This window comes from Oryctolagus cuniculus, chromosome 3 (assembly GCF_964237555.1).
Source record: "Oryctolagus cuniculus chromosome 3, mOryCun1.1, whole genome shotgun sequence".
Classification (NCBI taxonomy): domain Eukaryota; kingdom Metazoa; phylum Chordata; class Mammalia; order Lagomorpha; family Leporidae; genus Oryctolagus; species Oryctolagus cuniculus.
Window position 1 is genome coordinate 69,978,423 of NC_091434.1, and position 20,435 is coordinate 69,998,857.

General features: G+C 45.7%; 1 protein-coding gene across 2 annotated transcripts in view; it reads left to right on the plus strand.

Moving 5' to 3' along the window:
- The first annotated feature begins 11,405 nt into the window (after window positions 1-11,405).
- Window positions 11,406-20,435, plus strand: part of TLK1 (tousled like kinase 1) — a 151,846-nt gene continuing 142,816 nt past the window's right edge. The window contains exon 1 of one of the 2 annotated variants that reach the window (XM_002712279.5): window positions 11,406-12,071. In XM_002712279.5, coding sequence (XP_002712325.1) covers window positions 11,933-12,071 — 139 coding nt within the window. In that variant the 5' untranslated portion in view covers window positions 11,406-11,932. The remainder of the gene's footprint in view (window positions 12,072-20,435) is intronic. The other variant, XM_070070706.1, reaches the window with a different exon arrangement.

A 20,435-nucleotide genomic window follows, 5' to 3' on the forward strand; every position in this document is an offset into this window, starting at 1 on the left:
TCAGGATAGGAACTCAACAAGTATTTCCCGAACTGAGTGTTTATCCGTCCATAACTGTTTTCAAAACTGATACACAGGTTATAAGCCAAACACCTTTCTTTACTAAGTGCCCCAAGTGAACAATAACTTAGATAAATATTTACTCTGGACTTTGTCATAGTGGTGGTTTTAAGGATTTCATTGTACGTTTACTGTTTTTTAAGGCACTATTTTCTCCTCCTCTTCCCATAAGAAACCACCATTCACTCCCCCTCATATCAACAATGCTTTTCTTGGGCTTAATATCTGTTTTCATTTTCTCATTAAATAATATGTAACATGTTGTGTTCCAGAGAGATTGGGAGAGAGAATACTTGGAATAACAATGTCAAGTTATCTTTTCTAAAACTTTTTTTTTTTTTGACAGGCAGAGTGGACAGTGAGAGAGAGACAGAGAAAAAGGTCTTCCTATGCTGTTGGTTCACCCCACAATGGCCACTGAGGCCGGCGCGCTGCGGCTGGCGCACCACACTGATCCAAAGCCAGGAGCCAGGTGCTTCTCCTGGTCTCCCATGTGGGTGCAGGGCCCAAGGAGTGCAGTGGCGCCGGCACCCCGAGGTTCTAGTCCCGGTCTGGCCCCGGGAATGCAGTGGAGGATGGCCCGTCATTGGGCCCTTCACCTGCATGGGAGACCAGGAGAAGCACCTGGCTCCTGCCTTCAGATCAGTGCAGTGCGCCGGCTACAGCGGCCATTAAGGGGTGAACCAATGGAAAAGGAAGACCTTTCTCTCTGTCTCTCTCTCTCACTGTCCACTCTGCCTGTAAAAAAAAAAAAAAAAAAAAAAAAAAAAAAAAAAAAAAAAAAAAAAAAAAGGAAGAAAGGAAGAGGGGCAACTGGGACAGAATCCGATGCCCCGACCGAGACTAGAACCCAGGGTGCCAGTGCCGCAGGCAGAGGATTAGCCTAGTGAGCCGCAGCACCAGCCTCTAAAACATTTTTTATAGTCAATACAGTCTGATGAATTTTCACAAATTGAACACGCATTTCTAATCAGATCAAGGAACAAAATATCACCTGCAGCTTTTGTTAGTAAAATGGTGCAGTCTTATCTGTGGTGCCATCTTTGGCTCTAGCCCCGGCTGCCATTGCTGGAAGCCAGGTGACCAGATGGCCCACTCTTACCCTAATCGGATTTACTGCTCCTACTTCCCTACCTGACCACCCCCTGCTCCTGAAAAGGTTTAAGAGGACCTGGCCCAAACACATGTTCTCTTTTGATTTCTCTTTGTTATGTTCTCCTCCTCTTTCTTACCCTCTCGTCCCTCCACACCCTATCCCTGTGTTGGACTTCCCTCACCGGACAATAAACCTTTCTTCTAACTCCAGTGTTTGGTGTATTTTGGGTGGTCTTGTAGCTTAGAACCTCCTTCTTACTTATGACTGAATTTTTTTGGGAGGAAGAAATTCTCATTGATATTTGACATGGCTATGTTTAAATTTTTAAATATATATACATATATATATATATATACTTAGTGTTACATTTAGTGAAATAAACCAGTCCTCAAAAGATGAATATCATGTCTTCTCTGATACATGGTAGTTAATATAAAATACAAAAAAAATATAAGAATGAAACTGACATTTTTAAAAAAAGATTTACTGGCCAGCACCCGTGGCTCAATAGGCTAATCCTCCGCCTGTGGCACCAGCACATCGGGTTCTAGTCCTGGTTGGGGCGCTGGATTCTGTCCTGGTTGCTCCTCTTCCAGTCCAGCTCTCTGCTGTGGCCAGGGAGTGCAGTGGAGGATGGCCCAAGTGCTTGGGCCCTGCACCCACATGGGAGACCAGAAGCACCTGGTGTGCAGGCCGCAGCATGCTGGCCGCAGCGGCCATTGTGGGGTGAACCAACGGAAAAGGAAGACCTTTCTCTCTGTCTCTCTCTCTCACTGCCCACTCTGCCTGTCAAAAAAAATAATAAATAAAAAAAAATTAAAAAAGATTTCTTATTTGAAAGTCAGAGTTACACAGTAAGAGAAAGAGAGGCAGAGAGAGAAAGAGAGGTCTCCCATCTGCTGGTTCACTTCCCAATTGGCCACAACGGCTGTAGCTGTGCCCATCCAAAGCCAGGAGCCAGGAGCTTCCTCCAGGTCTCCCATGTAGGTGCAGGGGCCCAAAGACTTGGGCCATCTTCTGCTGCTTTCCCAGGTCATAGCAGAGAGCTGGATCAGAAGTGGAGCAGCTAGGTCTCCAACTGGTGCCCATATGGGATGCCCACACTGCAGGAGGCAGCTTTACCTGCTACGCCACAGCACTGGCCCCTGAAACAGACATCTTATGATCTGATTATTATTTATGGTTCTTGTCCTTGTCTATATTCCGGTGGAACAGTGGTGTTTCTACTTATTACTTGTTGAACATTATGGTTAGTGATGCATTGAGCTTGTGATTATAAAGTAAATTTTAAGTATGTTACTGCAAAAATCAAGGAAAAAAAAGAGGATTGAGAAAGGGAGAATGGGAGAAGGGGAGGGAAGTATGGTTATTTTCTTACAATTACATGAAACACATGAAATCTGTTCTCTTTATATTAATAAAAATAAAACAACTTTAAAAAGATATTGTCAAAAATCAAGAATGATTTTTTTATGAAGGAAACATTCATTTCTTTGCCTACAAAAAAATTCATGTAGCAAAAATAAAGTCCAGTGTAAGATTTCAGAGATTTTTATTTTTCCCTCTAATGTGATGAATTTATATTTTGCTTTAATCAGTAAACCTTAGGATGAGTAAAGTGTGTCACCAGATTACATTTGGTTTTATATGCTTTCTTAATTACTTTTCAAGGTCGCCTGCTTTTTTAAGAGGTGTGCTCTGGATTTAAAATCTGCTGAGAACTGTTTGCTTGTTGTACTTTGTTTTGTAAACATAATGCTCATGTCCTTGAAGGATAGTTTCTGGTGCAGTTTAGGGAGGGGATATTATGGTTACAATTTTTTAACCTTAGGCAAAATGAATCAGTTTTGGGAATCTTGTAATTCCAGGTTTTTTTTTTTTTTTTTTTTTTTTTTTTTTTAGATTCATGAACCAAAACGTTGTGTTTTTTTTTTTTTTTTTTCTTTGACAGGCAGAGTGGACAGTGAGAGAGAGAGACAGAGAGAAAGGTCTTCCTTTGCCGTTGGTTCACCCTCCAATGGCCGCCGCGGCCGGCGCGCTGCGGCCGGCGCACCGCGCTGATCCGATGGCAGGAGCCAGGAGCCAGGTGCTTTTCCTGGTCTCCCATGGGGTGCAGGGCCCAAGCACCTGGGCCATCCTCCACTGCACTCCCTGGCCACAGCAGAGGGCTGGCCTGGAAGAGGGGCAACCGGGACAGAATCCGGCGCCCCGACCGGGACTAGAACCCGGTGTGCCGGCGCCGCTAGGCGGAGGATTAGCCTAGTGAGCCACGGCGCCGGCTTTGTTTTGTTTTGTTTTGTTTTTTTCAAATGGATCCATAAACCTGAAGGAGGTAACATTGCTGGAAAGAGCAGAGGAAGTGTAACCTAGCCTATTGTGCAGAAGACCCTGGAACTCTCTCTGCAGGGATGTGGAAACCAAAACCTTGAAGCAGTGGCTTTCTTTTTTTTTTTTTTTTTTTTTTGACAGGCAGAGTGGACAGTGAGAGAGAGAGACAGAGAGAGAAAGGTCTTCCTTTTGCCGTTGGTTCACCCTCCAATGGCCGCCGCTGCAGCCGGCGCACCGCGCTGATCCTGGCAGGAGCCAGGAGCCAGGTGCTTTTCCTGGTCTCCCATGGGGTGCAGGGCCCAAGCACCTGGGCCATCCTCCACTGCACTCCCTGGCCACAGCAGAGAGCTGGCCTGGAAGAGGGGCGCCCGGGACAGAATCCGGCGCCCCAACCGGGACTAGAACCCGGTGTGCCGGCGCCGCAAGGTGGAGGATTAGCCTATTGAGCCACGGCGCCGGCTGAAGCAGTGGCTTTCAAAATTGTACACTGCAGGTAGAACAAGCCTAATAAAATGAGAGAACTTCATAATCCAGGGTGATTTGTCTAATCAAAAAGCTGGTTAAGGTGATATGTTGAGATGGCATTTTTTTTAATTTTTGACAGAGTGGACAGTGAGAGAGAGAGAGACAGAGAGAAAGGTCTTCCTTTTTACCGTTGGTTCACCCTCCAATGGCCGCTGCAGCTGGTGCACCATGCTGATCTGAAGGCAGGAGCCAGGTGCTTCTCCTGGTCTCCCATGCAGGTGCAGGGCCCAAGCACTTGGGCCATCCTCCACTGCACTCCCAGGCCACAGCAGAGAGCTGGACTGGAAGAGGAGCAACCGGGACAGAATCCAGCACCCTGACTGGGACTAGAACCTGGGGTGCTGGTGCCACAGGCGGAGGATTAGCCTATTGAGCTGAGGCACCGGCTAGCATTTTTTTTTAAAGAATTATTTTATTTATTTGAAAGACAGAGTTACAGAGAGAGATACAGAGAGAGATGTCTTCTATCTTCTGATACACTCCCCAGATGGCCGCAACGGCTGGAGCTGCACCGATCCGAAGCCAGGAGCCAGGAGCTTCTTCTGGGTCTCCCATGTGGGTGCAGGGGTCCAAGGACTTGGGCCATCTTCTACTGCTTTCCCAGGCCATAGCAGAGAGCTGGATCAGAAGAGGAGCAGCTGAGACTAGAACCAGCGCCCATATGGAATGCCGGTGATGCAGGCTAGGGCTTTAACCCGCTGCACCACAGCGCTGGCCCCTAGATGGCATTTTTTTTTTTTTTAAGATTTATTTATTTACTTGAAAGTCAGAGTTACACAGAGAGAGAATGAGAAGCAGAGAGAGAGAGAGAGAGATCTGCTGGTTCACTCTCCAGATGGCCATAATGGCCAGAGTTGGGCTGATCCGAAGCCAGGAGCCAGAAGCTTCTTCCGGTCTCCCACATGAGCACAGGGGTCCAAGGACTTGGGCCATCTCCCACTGCTTTCCCAGGCCATAGCAGAGAGCTAGATCAGAAGTGGAGCATCTGGGACTAGAACCAGCGCCCATATGGGATGCTGGTGCTTCAGGCCAGGGTGTTAACCCGCTACGCCACAGCACCAGCCCCTAGATGGCATTTTTAAAAAATAAATTTAACATCCAATAGGGCTATATTCCTCTTATTATTCCCTTCAATGTTAATATTTTTATTTATTTACTTGCAAGGCAGAGCTATAGAGACAGAAACAGAGAGGCAGAGATCTTGCATCCTCTGGTTCACTCCTTAAATGCCCACAACAGCCAGGGTTGGGCCAGGCTGAAGCCAGAAGCCTGGAACTCCATCCAGGTCTCCCATGTGAGTGAGCAGAGGCCGGAACACTGGGGCCGTCATCTGCTGCCTCCTCCTCTTAGCAGAAGGCTGGATCAGAAGTGGAGGAGCCGGGAAACAAACCAGACATGCTGATACGGGATGCAGGGCTGCTTAGCCCACTGTGCCATGACACAACAGTACCCCTGGATAGGCAACTTCAGGTGTGCCGATCTGTGTGCATACATCTGTACAAAGAAGGGAATCAAAGTCTAAGGACGCTTCTGGGTAGAGGGAGCTATACTGACATCTGCCTAAGCTTGTTTTCTGCTGCTATAACAAGCTACCTGAGACATGGTAATTTAAAAAGAAAAGCTACTTATTTATTTAGGCTCACAGTTCTGGAGGTCCAAGAGCATTGCACTGGCATCTACTGCACGCCTGGCGAGGGCCTCATGCTGCTCTGTGCTTGGTGGAAAGGTGGCAAATCAAGCATGTGTGTGCAGAAGAGAAGCTCACTGGCGAGACTCAGGGAGGTGCCAGGCCTACTTTATGACAAGCTGACCTTGGGATAACTAACCCACTCTGGAGGGAACTACATTAACCCCTTCATGAGGGCAGGTCCCTCGTGGCCCAAATGCCTCTTAAGTCTCCACCACCTCTTGACACCATTACATTGGGAATTAAATGTCAATGTGAGTTTTGTAATGTAATATTTTGTACATGGAAGAGTAGATCTAATACCTATAAGCAGTTTAAACAGAAAGGATGAAGCAAATCTCTCTCTGTACCCTCACCCAACTGAGCAGTGCATTTAGCAATACTTTTGCAGTTCCTCTGATCACATCCACCCCTTTCCCTGACAGAGGTTAACTACTCTGCTTTTGACTTTTCATTTCCATTTTTTTCTTTCTAACTTAACCACATATACATCCCTGAATTATACATTACTTGATTTTAATGTTTTTGAGTATTTTTAAATGTAATCAAACTGACTTTATCCTTCTGTAGCTTATTCTTTTAATTAGTATTATCTGTGTGTTTTAATTATTGTGTGGTATCTCACTCCTTCTCTTGTCGATGGATACTGAGTGATTTCCAGGTTTTTTTTTTTTAAGATTATTTATTTATTTGAAGACAGAGCTACAGAGAGGCAGAGAGAGATAGAGAGAGAGAGAGAGAGGGAGAGAGAGAGAGGTCTTCCATCCGCTGGTTCACTCCCCAGTTGGCCGCAATGGCCGGAGCTGCGCCAATCCAAAGCCAGGAGCCAGGAGCTTCTTCCGGATCTCCCACACAGATGCAGGGGCCCAAGGACTTGGGCCACCTTCTACTGCTTTTCCAGGCCATTGCAGAGAGCTGGATCAAAGTGGAGCAGTCGGCATTCAAAAAGGCGCTCACAGGGGATCCCGGCACTGGAGGCAGAGGCTCTACCTTCCATGCCACAGCACCGGCTCCTCCAGTTTCTGGCTATGACAAGCAGTTGTACTGTGGACATTCTTGTTCTTATCTCTTGGTGCACATGAATAAGAACTGCTTTAGGATCTAGTCTTTGGATGGAATTCCCAGGGCTTAGTATCTGCAACTTTACTATCAAATGAACTATTTCTTCTCTTAGATCAAAAGGGATACTGTTGCTAGATTTAGCAAGCTAGCATACAGGGTACTTAGTTAAATTTGAATTTCAGATAGACAACAAATCATTTTTAGTAAAAGTATGATCCAGACAAAATTTATATTTCATCTGGAAATCCTGACAAAGTAAGTGAACTTTACCAAATCACACACATCCGCCAGTGAGGGACGAGTGTGGTGAGGGTGGAGTAGGGGAGCTTCTGCCCTTTCCTCCTTTGCTCGATGGCTAACCCAGGTGTTTCTAAACAAGTTAGCACTGGGGCTCACATGCTGGTTAATCAGCTCTGTGGGTAATTGACTGGCTCAACAAATATGTATCACCAACCATATGCCAGGCAGGTGCTAGGGGTTGGAGACACAGCTGTACATATGACAGCCACAGTCCCTGCCCCTCCTAGACCTTCAGCAGGGAGAGGGGCACGGAGGACCAAGGGCAGCAGAGCAATGGTACCTGTACTACAGGAGCAGTGCTGTGCCGGTGAATGTTTGCTTAATAACTGGCTCTGAGCGGTGGGAGAGAGCCCTGATTTGTAACTTTTGCCCATTCACGGGGTGGAAATACTCATCTCAAGGCTGACTGCAAGCTACATTTGTGGCTGCACTGAACACTGAGTTGGGAAGTGAAAGACACAACTGCTCCCAAGGCAGGATGGACCGGCTTCAGTACTCCTTGTTTGGGAGTAATGAGAAAGGACACCTCACTTAGGCTCTAGGCTCAATGTGGTTGATTTGGGGGAAATGGACCCAGGTGGCTTGGGCAATAAACTTTTCTTTGACTTTAGAAGGAATCAAATATTAAGAGGAGCAAATGCGTTTGTGATATTAGGTGTTTTGTAAGTATGTTTTCTGTGGTATTAAGTAGAAACAAGTCTACTAAGTGTAGCTGTAAATTTCTGTCATACCGTATATCAGACCTCAGATCTCCTCCTTGTGCCTATAAACCGTCCATAGGGAGACCCTGGAACACCGCTCCTGCATTGCTCCCTCCCCTCTATCCCAGCCCATTGTTGTTTATCACTCATTCACTCCATCCAAACACCCTGACAGAGCCAGGCAGCGTCCTGGAAGCTCAAGCCCCCATCCTCACGGAGCATTTGATCCACAGAACTCTCCTTGCATTCTTCCAGATTCTTTCAAAGCAGTTTTTGCTGCTTTGTTTTGCTTGCTCAGTTCACACCTGTGTTCTCAAGTTGACTTTCCCTCTGGGAACATTTTCCCAAGAAGGCTGCCAAAAAACCCCTTCCGATGATTTTTTTTTTCCTGGCTCTTGAGATTTCTCCTTCACCACAGAATTGCAGGTGTCCCTCTGTCGGGATCTGCACTCTCCTGACTTCTTTCCTTCAGGTGATTTGATGAGTTGTGATGCATAGATGTGCCTGAAACCAACTCTGCAAGCAAGTGGTGGATACATCTTTTTCCTGTTGTGCAGTCTATCACTCTGGCCATCCTGTTGCTCCATCAGACATTTTCAGATGCCTATGTGCTAGCAAGTGTGCACGCTGTACAGGAGCTTCTGTTTACCATTTAAAAGTCATGCTTTTGACATAATAATTTTCTATAATCATTTGCATAATGTGTCCAGAGGCCCTTTCATATTTAAATGTCTTAAAAAGTCTTTATTGAACTTTCCCTGAGTATAAAAAGTAACACATGATTCATTGTACATAATTCAGAAAAGCATAAAGGAAATAGCCCTAACTACCCAATCTTACAAACCAAGGCTAACCACTGACTTTTTGGGGTATATCCTTCAACTTATTTCTTATACACAGTTACAAATGATTTGGAGTCACACCCACTTTTTCACTCACTATAGTGTGAAACTGTCTTCCTTTTTGGTATTCTTTTGTCTGTATTAAAAAATGATGACATAGGGATGGGTGTTTATCTGAACAGTTATTGGTTGAGACTCCTGGGTCCCACATTGGAGTGCCTGGTTGCCATGCCCAGCTCTGTCTCCTGACTATGGCTTCCTGCTGGTGTAGACCCTAGGGCAGTGGATAATGACTCAAGTAATTGGATTCCTGCCCCCAGTGTGGGAGACCTGGATTTTGTTCCTGGCTCCCAGCTTTCCTGTCCAGCCCTGGGCATGCCATTGTGGGCATCTGAGAAGTGAACCAGCAGATGGGAGCTAGCTGTCTGTGTCTCTAAACAGTTTAAAACTGATGAAACAGCATTCCATTTTCAGGCCAAGTGACAGTTTGTTTAATTGGCTCCCTTTTGCTGATAGAGGCCTCTTTGTAGGTTGGTGTGTGCTTCCTTCATTGTAAGGTACAAGAAAGCAGGAAATGAATGTTCAATTGTCCCTCTTAGGCCGCTCTGACAACAAAACCATATAGAGTAATTTGACTATGCATATACTGTGATCCTCAGTCTGCTTAAAATGAACGTAGGTTGGGATAAAGGTAACTTGAAGCTCTGGAGCAAGTTGGGAGGAAGACAACCTATGGTTTCCAAACCTCTTTGCTTGGGCTTGGTTTACCATCCTGAAGAGGACTCGAGGCCCTTGTAGTCTGGGAACGGCTAGCAGCATAAGAGATCAGGCAGTGACTAACCTCCTTTTCACAGACGAGGAAACTGAAATCAAGGATGATAACCTGCTGAGACTAACACTTAGGTCTCAACTTCCTTCCTGTCTTACGCTCTTTTCACCACAATCTGCTAAGTGGATACCCAAAAATACAGTAAGAGCATGTATTTATCTACATGGCGTTAGAGTGCATGAACTTTGGTATACAAATCTAATGGTAAGTGCCTAAGCAAAAGAGAAGCCCGTGTCCACACAAAGAGTTGCACAAGACATGCTCACGACAGCATTACTCATAATGGCCCAAACGTGGAAAGTGCGAGTGTCCATCAACAGTTGCGCCAACAAAGTGTGGTGTGTTCTCACAATGGACTACTACTACTCAGCAACAAACAGGTGCTACTGATCCATGCAACAGTGCAGACAAGTCTCAGAGTCATCATGCAATGAAAGAAGCCAGACAAGAGTATAGACCGTATGCTTTCACCTACCTAAAATTCTAGAAAAAGCCAACTACTCTCTAGTGACAGGAAACAGATCTATAGGGGTGGGGTGGGAGTAGAGGTAGACCCAAGAAGGAACCACAAAGGGGTAGGATAAACCTTAAACCTTGGAGGGTAAAGATGTATTCTTGCAGGGGTGGTTTCAGGCATGCATACCCATCAGTGTACCAAATCATAAACATGTGCGGCTTACTGTACGTCAATTATACCTCAATAAAGTTGTGGGAGCTCCCTGTTAAGTTTGAAAAGTGAAACACGCCAAAAACTCACTGGAGTATCTAAAGCACAAGAAAACTAAAATTATTTCTGAGGCTGACAACCAAGGCTCTATTCTAGTGTGAGTTTATCTGAACAAAACATTAACTATGAGAAATGCCAAGTCATAAAAATAAAAAATAGAAGTGGCATTTTCGTCCCCCTGGTAATCATGTCATTTCCTCACGTCTATACAGTTGCTCTGCATCATAATCTTTTTTTCGTGTTCGATGCAATTTGGTTTTCAAAAAGAGCAATAACCTTGCTGTATTTTTTCCTGAACTGTTAGGCTGCTCTTTCCTGTAGGCGATACCCAGTCCCTGGTGTGTGTGTGTGTGTGTGTGTGTGTACGTGTATGGGCGTGGAAACAGCTACACTGTATCTATAAATTATAGCAAATGCTGTAATTTGTTTTGGGATTTTTGTAGTCTGCTCAGCAGAGGCACTGGAAACACGTTGGAAATTTCTAGAAATCGTACCCTCTTCTACAAGATGAACCCTGTACAGTTTTCCTAATACGTGAATTCAGTGATCAAAATTTTCCGTTTAGATTTTCCACTTACAGTTTTAAAACAAAGCACTGCTATTCTGCACATAGATCTACAACACCGGTGGTGATTCTCAATTCCTTTACTCAACATTGTCTTTTTCAGAAAACATTAGAAAGTTTGGTTTTCCCACTCCCCTCGCCGCACCCCCTCCCCACTTTTTCTCCTCGGCTCCTTTATTTGGTAATTACTCCCATTCTGTAGACGTGGAGGCGCACACGCCCCTCGCCGTGCTGAGGGGCGAGAAAGAAGCAACTCGCAACTTTTCAGTTCCATTTTGAGAAACCATCACATCGAACTCCCGAGACGCGACAGCCGAGAGGCAGCAGAAGCGTTCCTTCCCCCGGCTGGGTGTGGGTCTGGAGCCAGGCGCGCTGCCGAGGCGGAGAGGGGGAGGCAGGTGGCAGCGGCGCGGGAGCCCGAGCGGCGCGGCGGGGGCGCGAGCGGGGCGCGCCTCCCTCCGGCCGCCGCGAGCAGGCTGCCCCCGCGCACGCGAGTCCCTCGACCCCGGGCTCCCGCGCCGCGCTGCAACCCGCCCGGCGCCCGCGTCTCCTCCCCTCGCGCGCGCTAGCTCCCTCCTCACCCCCCGCCCCCAGCCCCCGGCAGGGCCCTCCCCCATGCCCGCTGCTGCGGCCGCCGCCGCCGCCGCTGCTACCGGAGGCGCAGGAGCCTCGCGATAGTGTTTGCACAGGCGGCGCGTGACGCCGCCGCCGCCTGTAACTGATGCAGAGGTTACCCCGCCGCCTCAGCCGCCACCCACCGCCCGCCGCCGCCGCCGCCGCCGCCACCGCCGCTGCCGGCCGGGCGACGCCGGGGGCCGACGCACTGCAGAGGTGCCGGCAGGTTCCGCCCGCGGAAGTCTCCTCAGCCGGCGCAGCCCGCGCTCCGCCCGCGCTCCGACCCCGGCCCCGGCGGGCGCCCCCTCGACGCCTCCGCCGCTGCGCTCCGTCCCTCCGCCTCCTCTCCGGCGCGCCCGCCCGCTCCCTCGCTTCTCCCCCTTTCCCTCCTCCCCGTCCCCTCTCCTTCCCTCACCTCGTCCCTCCCCACCTCCCCTGCTCTCGGTTTCCTCCCCCATCCCCTTGACTCTCCCCTCCCTGCCCTCGCGCTCTCGCTCGCCCTCAGCGCGGCCCCCGCCATGACGGAGGCGGGTGCCGGTGCCGTTGCCGCCGCTGCCGTCGCAGGGGGGGAGTCGGGTTCCCAGAAAGTAGCTTGATGAGTGTCCAAAGTAGCAGTGGAAGTTTGGAGGGGCCGCCATCTTGGTCCCAGCTCTCCACGTCTCCAACCCCGGGCTCGGCGGCGGCGGCCAGGTCCCTGCTGAATCACACGCCGCCATCCGGGAGGCCCAGGGAAGGTAAGCGCCACCGCGCCCGCGCCCGCTCCCGGGCCTCTGCGCCCGCGCAGCGGCCCCCGCGCCCCCCGGGTCTCCCCCGCCCGACCCCGAGGTGGGGGATGGTGGCGAGGTGGACGCGAGGCCGCCGGGCCAAGGGGAGGTAGTGCGCTGTGGCTGTGGGTGGCGGCTCGCGGGTGGCGGAGGGGACGGGCGAGGGGGTGCGCGCTGGTGGGGACGGGGCGAGGCGCAGAGACTCGCCTGGGGTTCCTCCGAGCCGGTCCTGCGAGGGTGGGAAGCCTGCCCCCGGCCGCGAGCCCCCTTCCTGCTCCATTTGCTAGGACACTCGGCACTCTTAACCTCCTGGCCTCCTGTCCCCGGTGGGTTTTCCCTCCGGTTGGAGCCTTCATCCTGGAGCCCCCTCCCCTTCCCCGGCGCACTCCTCCCATAGAGGCGGTCCCCGCTCTGCGAGCTCCGCTACCCGGCGGCACCTGGAGGATGCCCCTCGCTTGCAGGGTCGCTGCCCTTTGGGGGTAGAGCCGCCGGATTTATCTAGCGCACTTTGATCCCCTGCGTGGCCCCCTAGAGCAATTCAAACGGCAGACTGACTCGTGGGCAGGCTTTTAAAACCACCCCCTCCAGATGGTTGCAACTTTCTCTCGTTCGACATCGCCTCCTGCGTGCTCGTGTGTTATCTTGTCGGGTGCAAGGAGGCTACTGTTCTTCTCTGACAGGGTTGTGGGTTTTGTGGGAAATAGCTGCGTAAAGGTTACTGCAGTCACGCTCCAGATCGGTTACAATTGTTTTCTAAGTTTGCTGGCTTCTTGCATGCAAGCGTGCTGCCGCCAGATGTAGCAGTTACACAGCTAGTAAGGCACCGGAGTGCTTTCGACTGAAATTTCAACTTGCTGTATTTAACTTTGGGTATACGACATAAAATGAAATTTGGGAGAGCATGCATTTCTGGGGGAAGGAGAAGTGCGCATGGAATCTCTTAAGGCTCTTTTGTCTGGAAAACGCTTGGCGGTGTTCATCAGCGATTGGTAAATGGGTTGTTCGTTCCCAGTTATTTCGTACAAGGAGACTGTAGGCACATATTAAAAAAAAAAAAGCTCTGGAAGTCTGATAGTCTGGTGAATCTTTTAAAGAAATAAAGGATTCGATTATGAGGAAACGGTGGGATTAATTTATTTTGAAAATATCTGTCGGTATTTACTATTCAGAGTCTTGACAATTGTTAATCAAGTGTTTTGTGCCCTGAATCCAGTGGTTCAGGCATAGCATTCTTTGTCATTTTGTTCCTGTGAGCATGTGTGAAAGTGACAATAGGCTCAAAGATTGGCATGAATATGCTCTAGAAAATTCATGGAAAGGGCTTGATTTATGGCATCCATTAAACATACCGAATACACTGACAGACATTTCCTCCTTTCATCTCACCCCAGCACCGAGTTTTCATTATCAGAAGATGGAAGTTTATTTATTGAATGACTCGAATTTAATCCACCACATGATTTTCCTTTTTGCACTGGAAAATTTGTAAATGGAGGTTTTAGAATGTATTTTGTAAATAGGGCAGTTGTTAATTTTAGCATCCCTTTACTTTTACAGTTGCATTAAGATGCTTAATGAGAGTATTGTGAGTTGAGACTTTTTAAAAAAAACTATGCCTTTTCATCATTCATTATTTTATTCATTTCTCAAGTATTTATTGAGCCATTAATATAAACCAGACTCTGTACTAGATACTGAGGAACAGTGTTGAATTGTTTGTTGACATCTCTGAGGGGTCTTCAGAAAGTTCATGGAAAATATGGTTTATGAAAAAATATGCATAGGTTTCAGAGTTTTTTGCACCAAAATGAATTCCATGAACCATTTTTTTTTTGTATTATATGAGCCATAAAACCTAGAATATGAGTTTCTGAGGTAACTTGAACTTTTCCTGATACTTGGCAATTTTGAGGGGTTGGAATATTTTGTCTTGAACTTCCAAATAACCAGAATCTTTCCCAACAGTGTAGATTATGATAGATTTGTATGTAATCTAAACTAGTGAGTTTGTTAATGCAAGAAATCATAGAACATGCTTTGTGAAAGTTACAGTTCACACCAAGTGCCTGTATGGCCACAGTGGGATATTTCTTTTTGACCGAACAACATGTAAGTTAAAACTGTTAAGCCTCTAGGGTAGTACATTCATTTTGAAGCTTGGAGCTGTATTCTCGGATTTCACTAATGCTAACGCGAATTGTCTATGTGAAGCTTCAGGTATCAAGACAGAGATACTTTCTGTTGATTGAAATTCCAGTTTTTATGTTAACAAGTGTTTAGCACCTTTTACAGGTATGCATGTTAGAATGTTGTATAAATTTCTGAAGTTGAGAAACCTTTTTTTTTTTTAAGATTTATTTTATTTACTTGAAAGTCAGAGTTACACAGAGAGAAAAGGAGAGGCAGAGAGAGAGAGGTCTTCCATTCGCTGGTTCACTCCCCAGTTGGCCGCAACGGCTGGAGATGCGCCAGGAACTTCTCTGGGTCTCCCCATGGGTGCAGGGGCCTAAGCACTTAGGTCATCTTCCACTGCTTTCCCAGGCTATAGCAGAGAGCTGGATGGGAAGTGGAGCAGCCGGAACCGGCACAGCTTTACCTGCTACGCCACAGCACCGGTCCCAGAGAAACTTTTTGACTTCTGGTGACTACTGGTATCTGTTAATGGAACTGGAATGTATTGAATATGTCAAGAAGAAAGCCATCTTTGTTTCTTGAAAAATTCAGCCAATTTGATTTTACATATAATATAAAAATTTAAATTTCAGAGATAGATATGTATATATATATACATATATATGATGAACTCTTTTTATGTGAACTTTTATTTTTAAAAATTTATTTATTTGGAAGACAGAGCACTCCCATCTGTTGGTTCACTCTCCAGATGCTCACGATGGCTAGGGCTGGGCCAAAACTGAAGTTGGGAGCCAGCAAGAATTCAAATTGTGTTTCATAATTACATGGGTGTCAGGAACCCAATTTCTCAACGTTAGTTTCCTAGTTAGTTTCCTCCGAGGTTATGCCTTAGTGGGAAGCTGGAGTCAGGAGCCAGAGCTTTCTGATGTGGGACATGGAGATCTTAACCACTGAACTAAATGCCCGCCCCCAAACTTTGATTTATTTTTTAAGGATTTATTTATTTATTTAAAAATCAGGGAGAGAGAAAGAGAGATCTTCAGTCTGCTGGTTTACTTCCTAAATGGCTGTAACAGCTAGGTCTGGGCCAGACCAGAGGCAGGAGCTAGGACCCAGGTCCATCAGTATCTCCCATGTGGGTGGAAGGGACCCAAGCCCTTGAGCCATCCTCGCTGTCTTCCCTAACAGAGAACTGGATTGGAAGCAGAACAGAAAGAACTTGAACATGGGATGCGGGTACTGCATTAGGCCCCCTAAATTTAACCTTTAAAAAAAGATATAAATATCTTTAAAAGTCATTAACTTGTTTTGACATATTTGAAACAAAAAAGACTTAAGATTATTATCTGATTATCTTTAATATGCTGTGTTTTGGCTTTCTTCTTTCTTACTCTGTTTTCCATTATCATGTTTATGTAGTTTTATTTGATTACAACTAAAGTACAGCATTAAGTATTAGAAGATTTGAGAGTCTTGGGTTTTAGGAGTGATTTATTTATTTGAAAGGCTGGTTCACTCCCCCAAATGGCCACAACAGCTATAGCTGGGCCAGGCTGAAGCCAGGAGCCTCTTCCGGGTCTCACATGTAGGTGTAGGGGACCCAAGCACTTGGGCCATCTTTCTCTGCCTTCCTGTGCACATTAGCATGGAGCTGGATTGGAAGTGGAGCAGTGGAGACTTGAACTGGTGCCCTTAAGAGATGCCAGCGCTGCAGACTGTGGCTTTAACCCACTGAGCCACAGTGCTGGCCCAGTAGTGAAAACTCATTCCTCTGGGGCCCAAAACTTTTCCTTTATTAGTCTTGGAAATTCTCTTAGAAGTGACGTACTTAGCACTGTAGCTCTAGATTTTTGGTAGTATCTTTCAAATTTATAATTTCCTTTCCATCTTGTCTTCTATAACTCTATTTAGATTAAGGGGGTGGGCAGTTAAGACATTTAATTTTCAAATAAAGGCTAATTTTACTTTGCTGTAGTCTAGAATACTAAGAGTCATTTTGGCTAGATAAGCAAACTTTCTGTTTTTCTTACTTATCAGTACATGGGTACTTTTGAATGAGTTTCTAATAATTAAGTGATTGATTCTAAAAAATATTTGAATTTTTTTCTTCCTGTTCCACTTTGCCAATTACCAATGGTTTGCTTTACTTTTTTTTTGTAAATAGTGCATAAAAAATTGAACATCACAGAATAAAATGTTGCTCTTTCTTTCGGTATTTAAAAACTACATTCCTAAGACAGAAGAATGAAAGTATTTGGACATGATTGAGGACTTGTAGGGAGACATTGGAAATAAAGATGTACCAGTGACCTTGCAGGCATCTGATTTGAAATCACTAGCTGAGGGAGGATGGTGTATATGTTTTAAGTATTCCAGCTCATGGAAATGTGGTAGTTAACTTCCTTACATAGTAGAGGTGGGAAACCAGGGTAGTGTTCTGGAAATGCCCTAATGAGAAATAGGATATGCTTATATGTCTTTGGTTTTAGGACCCCTTTGCTTGCCTAGAAATTGTTGAGAACCTCAAAGAGATTTTGATTTTGCGGGTTATATCTATTAATATTTTTTGCATTAGAAATTAGGTGACTATTCCAGAAATGTTTATTTAATAGTAATAAACTAATTATATATTGATGCAGCTTTTTAAATGAATAAATATGTTCTAAAAATCATATTTTTGCAAATCACTCTTGCTTCTGCTTTCAGTCTTTTCAGTTATGATTGAGGTATGTGAAGAGAATCCAGCTTTACAAGCAGAAGGAAGAAGTTTTAATAGAATTTTCAGAGTGAATACTCGCCTATGCTGTTACACCAAAATTCGGCATGTGGCAGTTTTTTTAAAGAATATTCCTTGCCACGTGAAAATACATTGTATTCCAAAAGTGTATTCAGGAATTCTATGGATTATACATTTAGCCTAAAGATGATATATTTCAAAAATATAAATATGTAGATAAAAGTAGATTTATTCTCCCATTTTATTTTATTTTTTTAAGATTTACTTATTTACTTGAAAGCCAGAGTTACACAGAGGAGAGGCAGAGAGAGAGAGAGAGAGAGAGAGAGAGAGACTGACTTCCATCCGATGGTTCACTCCAATTGGCCTCAATGGCCGGTGCTGTGCCGATCTGAAGCAAGGAGCCAGGAACTTCTTCTGGTTCTCCCACATGGGTGCAGGGGCCCAAGGACTTGGGCCATAGCAGAGAGCTGGATCAGAAGTGGAGCAGCCAGGGTCTCAACCAAGGCCCATATGGGATGCCGGCACTTCAGGCCAGGGCGTTAATCCGCTTTGTCACAGCACCGACCCTTCCCATTTTATTTAAAAAAAATTTTTTTAAAGAATTTATTTGAGAGGCAGAGTTACAGACAGAGAGAGGGAGAAACAAGATCTTTGATCCGCTGGTTTATCCCCAAATGGCCGCAATGGCTGGAGTTGAGCTGATCTGAAGCCAGGAACTAGGAGCTTTTTACAAGTCTTCCACATGGGTGCAGGAGCCCAAGCACCTGGGCCATCTTCCACTGCTTTCTCAGGCCAAAAGCAGGGAGCTGGATCTGAGGAGGAACAGCCCATATGGGATGGCGGCGTGCAGGCAGAAGCTTAGCCCACTATGCTGTGGCTCCAGCTCCTCTCCCATTTTAGAAAGTAGCCTAGCAGGTGAAAGTTAAAAAACATAGATTGAGTTCAATATAATTTTCAAACAAGAATACAAGAACCATATGGCAGCTAGTCTGTCCAACAATGTAAAGAAACATTAGCTGTAAGAATTTCTAGCAGACTACAGTGAGAGGTGTAGATAAACTTTGTAGATTCTTAAATGGGATGTTGTTGGACTCAGTGACTTAAGGGCCCATCCAATTTCAAAAAGTAAACATTCTCAGGTTTCTTAAAAATCCCTGTTAAACTGTACTTATGTATCCATTAACATATTTGAATATTCTCTGAAGTCAGTAGTATGAAACTATTGTTGACTTTATTGCTATTTTGCATTTTTATTGTGCTTTTCCTCTGAGGATTTTCCTGTATTTTCTGGAGTCAACAAGATCAGTCTTCCTGAAATCTTGCTAAATTCCCTGTGAAAGATAATAAGCTTTGAAGACATTTTAGGGAGCCAGATGCTGTTTATGATACAGCTTAGTAGAATTGTAATATATTTGAGCACAGAATTTTAGAGTACTATGAGGGTCTGATTTTCAATTTTGAAAGAAAAACTGTAAACATAGTCTATGTAGTCTTTTATTTGTAATTGTTTATGTGATTTCAGAAGTAAATTGCTTAAGCTGTTCTAATGTTCGTAAAGTTGGAATATGAAAAAAGGAAACGAATAAAAAGTATTTAATCTCTTGAATTTGAAAATGCATATTAAATATAACCATGGCATAAATAAAATGAAGAATTGTAATTCTTAGAGTTTTTTACATGTAACATTTATCCTTATAACAATTCATATTTTAGTTTTATATGGAATGCAATGTCTGAGTTGGGTTTTTAGGTGGTTCAAAGTTAAGTGGAATTTCTCACTATCTTTGAGCTCAGTTTAATAAGTTTATATGACATCCAGCTTGAGGCTTATCCTTGCTGCATTTGTGGTTTGTTTTGTTTTGTTTTTCGACAGGCAGAGTGGACAGTGAGAGAGAGTGACAGAGAGAAAGGTCTTCCTTTGCCATTGGTTCACCCTCCAATGGCCGCCGCGGCTGGCGCGCTGCGGCCGGCGCACAGCGCTGATCCGATGGCAGGAGCCAGGTACTTATCCTGGTCTCCCAAGGGGTGCAGGGCCCAAGCACTTGGGCCATCTTACACTGTACTCCTGGGCCACAGCAGAGAGCTGGCCTGGAAGAGGGGCAACCGGGACAGAATCCGGCGCCCCGACCGGGACTAGAACCCGGTGTGCCGGCGCCACCAGGCGGAGGATTAGCCTAGTGAGCCGCGGCGCCGGCTGCATTTGGATTTTAAGCACTCATTTTCTGTAGAAGAGTCAAACCAACACATTCTTTAGTTTCATAAGCTCTATCATGCTTATTAATAATGTCTAAGAATCTTGAGTAAGTCAGGGGCTTGGTGTTGTGAAGCAGGAGAAGCAGTGTTGTATTCAAGAGATAATGATTGCAGTTGGTGTCCTGCCATTAACTGGGGGTATGTATGACCTTGGGCAAGTTGCTTGTCTCTGCTCAGTTTCATAAAATGAGAATTACAGAGCTGAAAGGGACCTTGGATGCAGCCTAGTACAACTGTTCATTTTACAGTTGAGGAAGCTTAGATAATTGTAAGAAAGTTGGGACAAAACTCAGTTTCCTCACTCTGGGGTTAGTGTGTTTTCATCATACCTTGCAGCTAGGTGGTCTTTTTTTATGTAAAAAAACTTATGTAGATTACATAAATGACAGTGCAGTGTGAAATTACTAGATGATTGCTTCTTAGAAAATATTTATGGAGCTTTCTCAACCTGACCCGTTTTACCCTAATCAGGTGCCTGCATTCTCCAGTGATTCCTAGGATTGTCTGTTTTTCACAGAATTTCTATTATGCTATACCTTTTATTGTAGGTAGGTAAGTAGGTAGCTCCCTCCCTCCCCCCCTTCCTCCCCCCCCCCCCCCCAATTCTTTATTCTCTCCTCTCCTCTCTTTTCAGATTTACTTATTTGAAAGGCAGAGTGACAGAGAGGGGGAGAGACAGGGAGTCTTCCATCTGCTGGTTCGTTCCCCAAATGGCCATAACGAAGCCAGGAGCCTGGAACTTCATCAGCGTCTCCATGTGGGTGGCAGGGGCCATCTTCTGCTGCCTTCCCGGATGCATTAGCAGGGAGCTGGATCTGAAGTGGAGCAGCTGGGACTTAAACAGGGATGTTAAGCTGCAGGTGGCAGCTTAGCCTGCAGGGCCACAACACTGGCCTCTATGGTTTTCTTTATATTGCCTACTGGGCAGAAAGCTCTTGAATTCAGAGACTGTTCATTTTCATACTTTAGGTGCATAGCAGGATTTCTTTTACAGAGTTGGTACCTAGCTAAATGTTTTGTTTGTTGATGGACTGTTAGTGCTGTGCACATGTACCCATGTAGTTCAGATCTAGGAAGATGCTTATTTAGTAATTCTTAGGCAAGTTTTATTTTTGAGGGTGATACAGATAAGCCAATGGGGTTTGTTCTGTTATTATTCCAATTTACGGATGAAGAAGCTGAAGCACAGTGAAGTCAATTAACTT